This window comes from Gopherus evgoodei, chromosome 2 (assembly GCF_007399415.2).
Source record: "Gopherus evgoodei ecotype Sinaloan lineage chromosome 2, rGopEvg1_v1.p, whole genome shotgun sequence".
Taxonomy (NCBI): domain Eukaryota; kingdom Metazoa; phylum Chordata; order Testudines; family Testudinidae; genus Gopherus; species Gopherus evgoodei.
Window position 1 is genome coordinate 21,751,099 of NC_044323.1, and position 14,978 is coordinate 21,766,076.

General features: G+C 38.4%; 1 protein-coding gene across 6 annotated transcripts in view; it reads left to right on the forward strand.

The window, feature by feature from the left end:
* Nucleotides 1–14,978, forward strand: part of ZMYND11 (zinc finger MYND-type containing 11) — a 96,395-nt gene that overhangs the window by 54,556 nt on the left and 26,861 nt on the right. For 4 of the 6 annotated variants that reach the window (XM_030550121.1, XM_030550123.1, XM_030550124.1 and 1 more), the window contains 2 exons: nucleotides 5,801–5,845; nucleotides 8,668–8,829. The exons of 1 other annotated variant lie outside the window; for it this stretch is intronic. In XM_030550121.1, coding sequence (XP_030405981.1) covers nucleotides 5,801–5,845; nucleotides 8,668–8,829 — 207 coding nt within the window. The remainder of the gene's footprint in view (nucleotides 1–5,800; nucleotides 5,846–8,667; nucleotides 8,830–14,978) is intronic. One more of the 6 variants, XM_030550126.1, reaches the window with a different exon arrangement.

Consider the following 14,978-nt stretch of genomic DNA (forward strand, 5'->3'; position numbering starts at 1 on the left):
CACTTAGGGTACAGTGTGTCACGTGGCTGCTATCTGGTGGGTTGAAAGGAATTTCCTGTTTCTCTAAGCCATCTCTGTTCTCTGGAATCTGAAGTCCTGGGTGGGAATGGCTGATCTGAAGCCAGATCTAGTCATAGAAATGGTATCTGCAGCAGTCAGCTTGTGGTGGAAACTTTCCATATGGCCTCCCAGTTAAATTGGAAAGTAGAGATGTTCTTCATATTTGGTGACTTGGTAACTTGAAGTGTGGATGCTCTCACTCACTCTTGGAACCTCAGCTTAGCATGTATCTTTCACCTTCTTTCCCTGCTTGGCAAAGCCTTTTGGAGAACTATGAAGTTCAGGCAAAGTGTCAAGTCAAGTTCAGGCCGAGAGGTCTAGGCTTCTGGAGCTGTTGAATCTCCCTCTAGATCACTCTCTGTCTTTCCATCATGTAAGACCTTCCGGATCAATTTACTGGAGGGATCTCAACCACATAAGTCTAGTGTACCTGAAGAGAAAGAGATTTCCCAAGTGGATGATTTCCATGCTGTTGCAAATGTTGAACCCAAAGCATTTTCATGGACCTCTGTCGGGACAGGAAGTTAAATCCTTTTAGATGTGACATTCCTGATTTACATGCCTTTGAGGATGGGCTGGTTAAAGACTTGAACACTAGCTCCCAGAATATCCAAGCATCAGTCATTTTGGCCTAATGAAGCATGGTAGAACTCTGTGAATTCCTACCTGATGGGTGAGATATTTTAGAATTGCTGATACACTAAAGCCAAGACCCACTCCCTTTTAGACATGCAGGATCTTAGCATGGAGCTAAACACATACACAAGTGCTCCTTCTGACCCATGAAAGGGGTCTCAAGGAAAGCCTTCAACATTAAAACTGCCCTTCCAGCGGCCATCCATTCTTCCAGTAAAGTGGGGGAATATAGAGACCTCCTGTGCAGAGATCCTCATCACAATACAGTACAGTAAAAAGAAAGCCTATTTTCTATTTCCTTTCCAGATTATTTCCCCTTTCCATTTGGTTCAAGAGTGTTTCATTTCCTTATTGTGTCCATTCCCACAACATAGGAAAGAAAATGCCTGCACACAATCACAATAGCCTCTAAAGTTTCAGTTCCATTTTGGACGTGAGACTGTGTGACGGAAGCACACACTGCTGGGAAGTTCTTCCTTCTATCACGAATTGTTCTAGAACATCCATCTCTACCCTTTCAGCTAAGAGAGGAGGTGTTTTCTCTGTAAAACTGTGTAAGACATCTCCTTGAACATCTATACTGCTTTTCTTAGCTTTGGAAACTCTGCTTTTAGTAGGTCAATCCTGCATGTTGTAATTTGTTAGTGTCTCATTTCTTCTTGAAAATTGGTACCCATTCTGTCTGTCTTGGAGTTGGAGTCTAGTTTTGAAGTTTTCATATCCCATGGGTTGTCTGTGCTGGTTTGAGGGACTTTGGGGAATGATAGTTAGGTGCTGATTTGAGAATAGATTTTTCACACTGGTGCATAAGGGTGTAATCAGGTAACTTTGGTTGACATTAATGACTGTTACATGGCTCTGCCATTTATGTACTTGTTCTGAAAATGAGCATCTTGGTTTCTTCCTTTTCCTCTGTGCCAGCCCAGACACCTTACTCTGTTTTTACTATGTTTATGGAGCTGTGACTCCATACATTTCTGGGAGTGATGTACCTTAATATAATATTATACTGGAGGCTGGGTGAAATCTTACTGAAGCTGGTAGGTGTAACAGCTACCCTTGATTCAGGATAAATATAAAAAGTGGGGCTGTTGATCATTTGCAATTAACTCAAAAACTTAATCACAACTTTAATCGCACTGTTAAACAATAGAATACCAATTGAAATTTATTAAATATTTTGGATGTTTTTCTACATTTTCAAATCTATCAATTTCAGTTACAACACAGAATACAAAGTGTACAGTGCTCACTTTATATTATTTTTATTACAAATATTTGCACTGTAAAAATGATTAAAGATAGTGTTTTTCAGTTCACCTCATACAAGCACTGTAGTACAATCTCTTTATTGTGAAAGTGCAACTTACAAATGCATTTATATTTTTTGTTACATAACTGCACTGAAAAACAAAACAATGTAAAACGTTAGAGCCTACAAGTCCACTCAGTCCTACTTCTTGTTCAGCTAATCGCTAAGACAAATAAGTTTGTTTACATTTATGGGAGAGAATGCTGCCTGCTTCTTATTTACAGTGTCAGCTGAAAGTGAGAACAGATATTCACATGGCATTTCTGTAGCCAGCATTGCAAGGTATTTACATGCCAGATATGCTAAACATTTGTATCCCCCTTCATGCCTTGGCCAGTATTCCATGCTGATGACGTGCATTAAAACATGCTTCCATGCTGATGACGTGCATTAAAAAAATAATGTGTTAATTAAATTTGTGACTGAACTCCTTGGGGGAGAATTGTATGTCTCCTGCTCTGTGTTACCTGTTATCTGACATATATGTCATGTTATAGCAGTCTCGGATGATGACCCAGCATGTTGTTCATTTTAACAACACTTTCACTGCAGATTTGACAAAATGCAAAGAAGGTACTAATGTGAGATTTCTAAAGATAGCTATAGCACTCGACCCAATATTTAAGACTCTGAAGTGCCTTCCAAAGTCCGAGAGAGATGTGGTGTGGAGTATACTTTCAGAAGTCTTAAAAGAGCAACACTCCGATGCAGAAACTACCCAAACCACCAAAAAAGAAAATCAACCTTCTCCTGGTGGCATCTGACTCACATGATGAAAATGAACATTCATCGGTCTGCATTGCTTTGGATTGTTATCGAGCAGAATCCATCATCAGTATGGATGCATGTCCCCTGAAATAGTGGTTGAAGTATGAGGGGACATATGAATCTTTAGCGCATCTGGCGCATAAATATCTTGCAACGCTGGCTACACTGTTCTCACTTTCAGGTGACATTGTAAACAAGAAGCGGACAGTATTGTCTCCTGCACATGTAAACAAACTTTTGTAAGCTCTATAGTTTTACATTGTTTTATTCTTGAATGCAGTTATTTTTTGTGCATAATTCTACATTTGTAAATTAAACTTTCATGGTAAAGAGATTGCACTACAGTACTTGCATTAAGTGAATTGAAAAATACTTTTTTTATTTTTACAGTGCAAATATTTATAATAAAAAATAAATACAAAGTGAGCACTGTATACTGTGTATTCTGTGTTGAAATTGAAATTGATATATTTGAAAATGTAGAAAACATCCAAAAATATTTAAATAAATGAGTATTCTATTATTGTTCAACAGTGCGATTAATCGCGATTATTTTTTTAATTGCTTGACAGCCCTAATAAAAAGCAATTAAACTCCTTTATGAAATAGATAGCTTGAACAATAGGAACTACCACCCAAAACTCAGGTCACATGCAAGGCCAGTCAGGAATCTGAACTATGTGGATGGAGTAGGGGCTGAATGGGTGTTGTTCGATGGAGCTGTGTGTATGAGGAAAGCAGCAGAAACACCATAGGAGCACACAAAGAAGGCAGCAAGGAATCTCCAGAGACAGCTAGAGAAGCACTTGTAGCTTGAAAAAAAGCCAAGGGAGAGAGCTTTTGGGTAGAGTGCTGGCTGGAAAGATGCTTGGAACTTCAAGCAAAGAAACTGTCTCCTGTTGTTTGATTCCTACTGTGTTTAGGGGAAACAGACCTTCTTTTTAAGTAAACAGGATTGTATCAAAGAAATACATGACTCCATCATCAATTTCTCTTCATAATGGAAACAGTCAGCAAGACCCCTCAGTTTTACTAATGGCTTGGGTCAAAAGGGGTAGCAATAATTTGTAAGTCTTGGGAAGTCTGTAACAGAGCAGGATCAACCAGCAGAGTCCCTTTCTAGGGAAGTTTCATCATTACAGCTTTTCTTCCCCCCTGCCCCCCTTTTCATTTGCTGATTGAATCACTTGTACCTGTTGTCTGAGCTAACATTAAAGGACTTGGGGAAATCAAATTAACAGGTAAGAAATTACCAATGTTAATAAAATATACTGGTTATGTAAAGGAAAGGTGACCTCTTTTGACAAAAATCTCTAGAGAATGGGGTAACGACACATTTATTTTCTTATTATGGCTTCATATAAAAGCTTAGCACCAGAGTGATTATGACTAAATACTAGTTCTGTGCCTTTTTTTGTTAATTCACTGTTTTGTTTTATACACTTATTGCTTTAATTATGACTGCTGTTTCACTTCGCTTACCAATATATGGAATAATAGTTACAATGGTGATGCCTGGTTACTGTTATTTTTATTGTCAATATATACTACACATCTCCTACTTAATGGTATGTTAATTATACTGCAGACTGACACATTATCCAAATTACAGATTACCTATTTCAGTAATAACTAAGTAAATCTCCTTTAGTAATGAACAGGCATTTCTCTCTCGTGTACATTTGCCTTATAATGAACATTTTCTTCATACACTGAAATTTATTCTCACCATGACAACAAATATACACTTTATTCAATAGAAGAGACTAAGACTTGCTGACTCACTCTGTTCCCTTGAGTTTAGCTATATTTAAAATGTCAAATGTTCTGGATAGCCTGACATTTTTGTCCCATGTTATTTTTCTGGGGTTCAGGTGTAAATTTAGGTATTTGCATTAAGAAAGACACCAAAGCCTAAGTAAGACAGAACATGTGAAAGTAAATCCACTCGTTGATTGGCCCTTGTGCCAAATTCTGCATGTTGCTGGGATTGCCTCCCTTCAAGGTGCTGAGCACACTCAAGTCCTTTGACTTCAATGCAAAGTCACCTTTATGATGTAGAATTCAGTTTATTTTAATATAAAATATCAATGCAAGAGAGTATCAGAACACCACACCATCCCATCCAGTTCTGCATAGCACAATATGATCTTTGCCTGTTAAATACCGCCTGCAAATATACATTTGCTGTCCTGCTAATGCATGCATCTACAAGTCAAGGAACAGCTGAATAAAATGAGCATATGTTATGTTATATCTAAGCTATGTAACTTTACTGCCAAATCAGCTCCCTCTTGGGGGCAGTGGCCAGTCACTGGGTGCCAGTAAACAGTGAACTTGAGCAGTGGGACAGCTGCTGGATGGGGATTCCTTTTTTCTGTTAGTGCAATGACCCAGGAGGTTTCCCTTGCTACTTATTAGAAAAAAAATATTGGCAAATTGTGTACTTGCAGTGGAGTCCTGGTTCATTCCAAGTAGTCCCCATGAATTTGTATCATCTTATATTTCATAAGCAGATCAAAAGGATTATGAATGTTATTTGTAAAGCAACAGTACAACTGCCGATAATACACAGAAAATACGGCATTTCCCTAATTTGCCAAAGAATTTACACCAGTACAGTAAATTATATGATGTGACAGCCATGTTTTTCCCCATGCCCATTTGGTTTTCATATCTGAGTGTTCACTTTAGTTCCTCTAACATTTTTGGAGATGTCAGAGGTTACATGCTGCTGGGTTTGGGGGTTTTATGTTTTGTTTTCTTTTCTGTTTTTGTTTTTTTTCCCTAAAGTAGTATAAGTGCATGAGACAGTTTTTGGTAGCACACTAAAATGTGATGAAAATGCTAGTAGATAAGGTAGTATGCAAAATTTATAGAAGGAAATGTGTGCAAACAGATGGTAGAAGTGACTATATGATTTCCCCATCACCATGTTTGAATTACTTCTAGACTGTATGTATCCTGATTATAAGATGGATTACAGTATAGATACCAAGATGTTTTGTTTTTTTATTTTGAAAGGCCTACAGTATGCAGCCTTTCTCCCGGACAACAGCAAAAAACAAGGTGAACAACTTTTGCACTATGTGGTCTTAAATTCTATTTTCTGTTATTTTCTGGTACATTCTCTTTCATTAGGATAGTTTAGATTACTGCATCTTATTTTTAGAGTTATTTTATTTATCACACCATCATCATCCTTATCACTTCCAGATCTGAGTTTTAGCTAGTACTGTGTACTTACAGTTTCATTTATTGGTTACTCACGTGTTAAACTTGAAGATGTATACTTGCAGTGGTGGCCCTTTAATCAGTCATTTTCGTAGTGGGTGATGACACCTGGTGGTTAACTTTGTAATTGCAGAGTAAGCTATGTTTGTTCTTGGCTCTATGTTAAGAACTTGTACCTGTTGTGACAAGAACATTGGCCGTCAGACTTTATTTAAATAACTCTAGTTTCCTGCAAGGGAAATATGTTGGGGGCCAGAATCTGCTTCCATTTACTGCCATGCAAATCAACTGAAGAAAATGAGGTTTCACCGCTGTTAGAGGAGAATTTATGTGTAACTTAACTGTTGAAGCCAATAGTATATTTTTCACAAAGGACATTTTGCCTTTTATGTATTTGTTTTTAAAATAATGAATCCTGTATATAAAAATGAGTTTTATTTTATATATACATGCACCTTATGTACTTCAATTAACTGAAAATACCTTCTAAAAAAGTACAGAGAGATTTGTTTTTAAAACCCTGTAGTCGGAATTCTACCATTTGCCGCTGTTTTATTTAAGGTCATACATGATTTTTGGCTTGGCCATATCCTTTTTATTCCCGGCAAGTTTATTTGACCCTGGTCATAAAACCTTGCATTCAACTGGCAGTATATTTCCACATAAATGGCACATCTGGAATATACTAAAGTATTTAGTTCTTTCAATATTGTGAACTACCTAATCCTGTGGTAAAGTACTTTCCTATCAGTAGCCACAGCAAATGGACTGGAGTCATCTTGATTTTTATTTAGGAAAATCTTTGATCAAAAGCTAATTCTCTCTCTTCCTTAGCTGGCCTTCTTGTTATGGATGAAGTTTTGCAAAGTTACATAAAGAGGAATAGTATTATAGGGAATGGAAAATGTACCCAAATTGATATTTCATTTTGATATCTCTTTGTTAGTATAGTAGCAAATCAAATACTCTGAAGTATATTGTTATTGTGCTTTACTGGGAGGGGCTTGGTATAGTGAGTATACTGTGTGTAGACATCATAACAAAATCTAATTTATCAGAGCTGAGGTCCACACATTTTGAAAATTAGATCCAGTGAGTAAAAAAGACAGAAGTCTTATTACATCCTGAGCTACAGATATGGACAACATATTAATATTTTCATCCCCAAGGTTCTGAGTTCAAAGAGAATTTGATGAAGGTTAAAAAAGCTACTGTCCTGTTATTTTGGCATTAATACTGTGTTCTGAGGTGTAGGAGACCTGGGTTTGGGATCACCATTGCGTCCAAGGGTGTTTTCTACTCAGGTGGGTCATGGAGACAATACAGTAATTCTTCAGGGACAAGGAAATGATAACTGCCACGTGCTGTATAAACATCTCCTACTCAGCAACAGTGGAGATGCTGTGTTGGAGGAGGTCACTCACATGCAAGGACTAAAGTGACAGTAGTTCCCAGGCATGGAGAAATGAAGTGAGGATTCTCAGGACTCTGGACCAGCCTTGGTCGGACTAGATGTGGTGAGAACGTCTTTTCCAACAGTTGATGGGCAATACTAGCATCACCTCCACAAGATGAGGGTAAAAATCATTTGGTCGGAGTTAATCAGAGTAATTCTTTCAAAGAAATGAAAATCAATTGAAAAGTGCAGTGTTTGCCATTGAAGGGAATCAGAGTGATATCTGAGCTTTGGAAGTTATTTTCTGTTCTAAGTATAGGGGAAACTGTGCATTTCAGATAACATTGGCAAATGTAAACATTTAATGGGGACCACTAGAAATTCTGTCTGTTTTAGTATTGTAGACTCCTGGGGATAAATTCTGGATTGTGTCACATGTATGCTCCTCTCATTGACGTCAGTGAGGATTACACACATGTATCAGAGGTCAGAATTTGGCACTTGAGGCTACATTTTCAAGGAAGAATGTATCAAAACAAATCTGTATATCAGTAGAATCACATTTTTGTCTTCCAGGCAGTACTCCAGAAATAATCCTAGTAATGTCCAGCACTGCAGATAAAACTTTTTTCTTTCTGAATTGTATGGGGATGGCTCGTCAGACATTTTTATTTAACTAATAGGTTCATCATTTTATTTATGCTTTGTAATTCACACTTTAGAACTGAAAACTTGTCATTTCTAATAGTGTAGAAGACTTTTAAGCACCACACTTCAGTAATTTATGTTAGAAAATACAGCACGTCTTTGGAAAGGGAAAAGAGAACACTGATCTGCAATTTGTTAAGGTCCAGTGCTAAGCACAAATGTTTGTTTGGGTAGTCTAACAATTAAGTATCCTAAATAAAAGGTTAATAGGTTATATCATATAAGACTAGAACCAAAAAAAAAAATTTTATTGTGGAGATTTTTAATGTATAGTTTGAGACATAGCTCATATTTGGGTTTGTGTTACTAACCAGACATTAAAAGAAATAAAGGCTAGTATTCATATTATGTTTAAGAATAGTGTGTTACATTAATGAAGTTCTTTTAGTATATAGGTTTTTATTCCTGGTTTTTAAACACAAATGAGGTACAGTACACTTCTTTAAATGTTTATAATGACTAACTGCTGCTGGACTTTAAGAAGTATCAATTTTGTTCTTAGTTGCTGCAGATAATGACAATATCATACCAAATTATTTTGTATTTTTTGTAGGACTGGGAAACAGAAAATCATGACTGGTATTGTTTTGAATGCCATTTGCCTGGAGAGGTGTTGATATGTGACCTGTGTTTTCGTGTGTATCATTCCAAGTGTTTGTCTGATGAGTTCAGGCTTAGAGACAGCAGTAGTCACTGGCAGTGCCCAGTTTGCAGGGTGAGTACCTATGAGCTTTAATGTGCTGATTAGAGGATTGATATTCATTAATAGTTTGATTTAAGGTGGCACAGATGGTCTGGCCAGGTTAATGGATTAAGTATTGCCTATCAAAACAATGATACATACATAGTGTGCCTGTGCAAACATTCCAAAACACTGTGCATATAGATGACTACCTTTTTGAAGATCCTTTGAAGGAAGTTTGCGTAACGCTTAAACAGACAAATATAATGCTTCCTCACTATAAGCTTTTCTTGTATTTCTGAATGCTAATGTGGTTTTCAGCCCTGAGGAGTAAATTCATTCTGTGTAAACATCTTACTGTGAAGTATATAATCCATATACTTCCTGGGAACTCCTTATAGAAAGATTTCCCTGTATTTAGACAAAACTTTTATATCTTCGATACTGCCCCTTTTGTGCCCATTAAATATTTTGAATTGCACCCTGTCCACTTCTATCAGATCCTGAGGTAGCTTCTGCTATTGTTGATAAATGATCTGTGGGAAGAGGGAATGGAAATGAAAACTATATCTTTTGGGAAAGACCAAATGAAATAGTCAGGTAGGTATTTAGGTAGATATCATAATTCTATTTTTCCCCATTAACCTTTATTTATTTATATGAATGCCTACAGTATACTGTGTTGGAGTGTATGTAGAAAAGTATGTATGTATGAGTGTAATGTGTGATTCAGTTTATTATGGAAATGAGCATATAAAATACTGTTCAAGATGCTATTTATTTTATTGATAGTCATTTTAAATATAGTGCATTTTTTCTGAACCATAATGCGAATGTTTGCAGTTTAATGATCATGTTATTAAGGCTTTTACTTTATTGGAATAAAATTATACATTATAAAAACCAGAGGCATACTAGAGCAGCTTTCAAAAATGTGGAATGAAATCCTGACCCTTCGGAAGACAAGGGACAGTGTTCCCATTGGCTTCAGTAGGGCCAGGATTTCACCCATAGCTTCTACATATTACTTTTCTTTTCAAGGTTTTGTCCTTTTGAGCATGGTGGGAGGAGAGTAGTTTTTATGTGTACTACAGGAATGGGCAGGGATGTTGTCTACATGCCATTAGGCAAACCTAAACAGCCAAGCCATGCTATTGTTCGTTGGCACCTGGCCTTGAATTAGCCAGCTGCAGCCCCTTACTGTTAGTATTCCTGCATACACTCAAAGAGTGGGGCAAAGGGCACATTCTGAGCCGTAATTAAGCAGAGGGAAAACTACATCTGAATTCTTAAAAGAGGAACTACTGGTGCAGAAAGCATTTAACATTACTACTTGTTTTGTGGCACTGGGATTCTGAAAGCAAGATTAGATTCCCTAGATGTATGTTTGGAACCAGATCTTGTACAGTGAGCCAACCCTGAGATGGTCTCTGCTGCAGAGATGTGGGTGCCCACTCTCTTTATGCTGCAGAGAAGCTGTTGGAGGCCACATAGTTATTAGGGTTGCTTCTTTTAAAAGTCAAGCACATTTCTCTTACTTGTGACTTGACGATCATCTGGATGCTAATTGTAAAAAGTAGCACTTTCTGATTCATTGAGTCAGGGCAGACTGAGAGCTGTGGGCTTCTGAAAGTGTAAGGTAACCAAGTCAGCACAAATAAGAGAGTGAAATGGAAAGAAAGGAAGCGGGAGGAAAAGATGAGTAAGAGTAATAAAAAATAAAAGCATGTTAATACTTTCCATATGAACATACAGAGTGGATCCCAAAAATGGCACTTGTGTGGCATTTGCCTGTAGAGGACAATATATTCTGCATTACTTAGCATTTAATTTCACCACTCAGGGGAATGCAACCCAGAGCAATTCTACAATCCTTGGAATTTTCAAATAGATCTTTTAAATCACATAACAAACACACACATAACTCACAGATGCAGTTAAATTTAGATATACTAGACAAAATCCCAAACTCCGCTCCAGACTGAGGTTGTTTTAAGTTACAACTGGGGACCAGGAGAGTACAAAGATGACTTACCGCCATTTTCTTCCCCCTGTCATCTGCTGTGATATGACCACTGTCGCATCAGAGGATCTAGTTCGATATCCAATGTATGCAAATAGATGGGGCAGCCGGTTTTGAGGTACATTTTACTTTCATCCTGGAATCTTGAATTCCATTAGTTTATGCTGAGGATTTTAAACAAACATTTACCTTGAAGAAAATATATTGAAACTCATCCTCTCTTCCATGAGTGATGTGCACTTGTGCCTACTGGTCCATTTTTTATCTCCTTTAGACCACATTTATTGGCCTTTGTGATTCATTCATTTTCTGACCCTGAGACCTTGCAGCTCACTCACTGGCCACAGGTGACTATCAACCTCTTTCCCAAAAGACTTCCATTTCATAGTACGAATACCAATTCCCCCCCTCAACAGCACTACTTGCTTGCTTGCTTTCTGCTTAACCAGACTTGCTTCCCACCCACCTCAATTCTGCACAGTGGACTAGTGGGTCCTCCCCAGACTCTGAAGGCAAGAGGGCGATTGAATTGCTGTCCAGTATCACACATCTGGTGACACTCTATTCTAATTTTACTTTAAAAGAGACACAGAGAGAGAGAGATCATCCTCAAAATCATAATAGTTTAGAGTGCCCTAGCTGATGTCAAAAGGACATAACAGAGCTTAACTATCTTGTGAAAGGGCGGAGGGATTTACTTTGCATTGTCAGCCGTAAATTCAAGAAAAATATTAGCTGCGACAAAAAATATGCATGTCTAATAATATTTCATTCTAATGCCATTGCACAGAATCTTTCACATCCAAAGCTCTCACAGCGCTTTAGAAAGGAGACAGGAAAGTGTGTTTTGAAACAAAATATATTGGACAAATAATCTAAGAACACTTCATTCTTATTAAAAGGTTTCCCATGTAATGCTGCCCAGGTCACCGAGTCTTTGGACTGTTCATCACACAGTTTCTGGGTCTGATACTTCAGTCACCCAATGTAGATTTATTTTGCCCACCTGTTTGCTCCAGAAACATTTTACAAAGGACACTGTGAAGGATTTTTCATAATTTTAAAATATTTTTCACTCCACAATGTTTATTACAGCTCCTTGGAAGCTTGGCTCTCAAATTTGTTTTCTTTCCATTGAGTGCTGAGCTTCTGGCCCCTTGGTTTTTAAAGGACCAGTGTGAATATTTGGGGTAATATTGCATAGCTTTCAGCATTGGTAAGAGGATACAGAGTCAGGCATAGGTTCAAATACAGTCCAGATTGGTAGTGACTGGCAATAGTCACGGACTGCTGACTAATCATTGCTTTATGTTGGTGCTCTCAGCCCAGTTTCTGGTAGATAGCTAGTTTCGCTGTTATTACCTATCAAATTAATGTGAAGATCAGATAGCCTTTCACCTGTATCAAAATGGTCCCTCCAGGACATGGTAAAAGAAGAATGGTGAGTCAGTGGAGGATATGGGAAGATTGCAGTGGTGTTGCTTCCTGTTGGGTGAATAAACGGAAGAATTTCATTTTCCACTGTTAGTTTGGCACCTATTAGGGTAACTAAAAAAAAAAAAATACCAGAAAAAGTACTGAATCATTTGTTTTGGAAAAATTGATGCATGCAAAGACTTACATGGACTTCATAAACAGAAATAAAAACAGGTCAGCCTTTGAGTGTTACCAACTGTGACCATGTCCTTTCAAGATTTTCTTAAGAAAAAAAAGAAGAGGGAAAGGCAGGCTGGTTCAAGGCAGTAAGTAACATGTCCCATTTTCACAACCACACACCTACCCTGGGGCGAGATTTGGCTTCATCTAGATCCTAGTGCATTCTTGTTCAGCTCATCATTATAATTTGTATCTTTCATCGAAGGGCTTTCAAACAATTATGAGTTGCAGCAGCTCAGTGAGGTAGGTAAGCATCTTTATACAGGGTAATGAGCACAGAGAGGTTAAGATACTAAAGACTAGGGTGATCTATAGTCTATATATTCTAGTGCTCTGTAGTGTGAAGCAGTTCATGGAATATATAGAAAGATAGTGTCCTCATTGTTAACAATCTATCCATAGACATAGTATGAGTGGAGGGAGTAAAGTGCAGAAGGTTAGAGGCACAGAAGGATGATGGTTACAGCAATACAATGATTCAGTTACTCAGGTTTAATTTGTGCAGATTATGGTGGTCACTCAACATTATTTTGTTTAATATAAAATAAGAGAGGTGAAGAACCAAAATGGAGAATATTATTGTTTCATTTATTGTGGGCATCATGGAAGAGAAGAATTTTCATGAGTTTAAAAGGTAACTGCCTGGCTCACAGGGTAGGGAATGCATTCTCTATGTAGGGGCAGGCTCCCTATCCAGCTCCTCTTGGCTCCCTGGAAGCAGCGATGTGTCCCTCCCACAGATCCTAGCTCCACGCACTGGCCCCGCCCCAAGCATTGGCTCCGCAGCTCTCATTGGCTGGGAATCACTGCTAATGGGAGCTGCAGGGGCAGTTCCTGCGGGCAGAGACAGCGTACACAGCTAGGAGCTGAGCGGGAGGGACATGCTACTGCTTCCGGGGAGTACTTCCCCAAGTTAAGCGCCGCTCAGAGCCCTTATTCCCTCCTGCACCCTAGCCCTGAGCCGCCCCCCCAAACGCAAACCCAAACTCCTGCTGCTGCTGGGGGCAGGGAGGAGGGCAGTGGCCTGCGCCAGCCACACCAGCTGGTGCAGAAGTCACAGAGATCCTGGAAAGTCACGGAATCCATGACCTCCATGGCAAACTCTAAGCCTTAAGTATAATTCAGAGTTAAGGGACTTGCCAAATCAGTGACAGAGCTGGAAAGAGATCTCAGGAGCCCTGACTCCCAGCCCACTGCCATGTGTGCCCTACTCACATCAGATCTTAAATTTTAACTCCAAAGGGTCCCAAAGCATTTTCCAAATATAAACTAATTCGGAGATTAAAGAGCAGCATTTTCGAAACACTCAAGTCCCATGTTTAAAAGTGACCTATAAATCATGGACACACAAGCAAGGAGCCAGGCTAGAACCTCGGTCCTTTAGCTCCCAGAGCATGTGCATCTTCTACATGAGAACTCCTGTACTAGATTCTTCCTACCTACGTATATATTCACTATATACATATGCACTACAAAGCCAACTCTTTACAGTCTGATGGGATCACAAGGCAAGGTGGTATGGCAGCAAAATAATTTCATAAATTGGCACGACTGAGGGCCTGATCCAACTCCAAATGAAGCCAGTGTAGGGATTCCCCCTGAACTTCAGGTGGGAGTTGGATCAGGCCATGAGAATCTGCTCTTGAGAAGCTTGGTACTTAAACAGAAGGGCTGTTGCCAGGCAGGAAAGGGTTGCACTAGCAGACATGTGGGAAGGCTTATAGAGTGTACTGCCTCCCTGTGCTCTGCCTGGCCCTTCCAGCTTCAGAAGTTCACAAATTCATATTGTTTTCTCACCTCAAAAAATGAGAGATTAAAAGAGCGCCGGTCTGATTCTCATTGACATTGAGACCCCCTTTATACTGTGCTGTCTATGTGAAAGGGTCTTTAAAATGGATGTGATTATAATTTACTCCTATTCCTTTGCACTGCCAGAGCAATCTAATTGAGTTTCAGTATGACTGAGAATCAGGCCCCAGATCTAACATTATCCATCCTCTTGCTTTAAGTAGTTTGAGTTGGACTACTCTAAAAATATATTGAGTATTTAGAAGTACTAATTTTGCATGTTACCATAAGAATATATAATGGCTTTTTAAATGATAGGAAGACTTTCAGTGACACATTTTCCCAACATGACTTCCAAGCTGAGCATGAGCAACAAATATCTGATGAAGGGCAAATCTTTATGGAAAAATAAAAGGAAAGTCTTGATAATAATTTAGTTTATTAAAGAGGTGATTAAAAATTGTACAGCCAGGAGACTAAACAAACAGTAAAAAGCCATTTTGCTGGCTCCTTGGCTTTCATTACTTAAAATCTCAAAAGTAATGAATTTTAGATGTCAAAACTGCAAATAAGATTTTTGCTAAAATAAATCAGTGTAGGGAATTGGGGAGAATTGGACAGATTCTGACCAAACTGGGTAATTAATTATGGTACAGTAGTTTTCATCACCACTTGTGATTAACAGCAAAGCCAGATATCTGTCTTTTATTAAAGC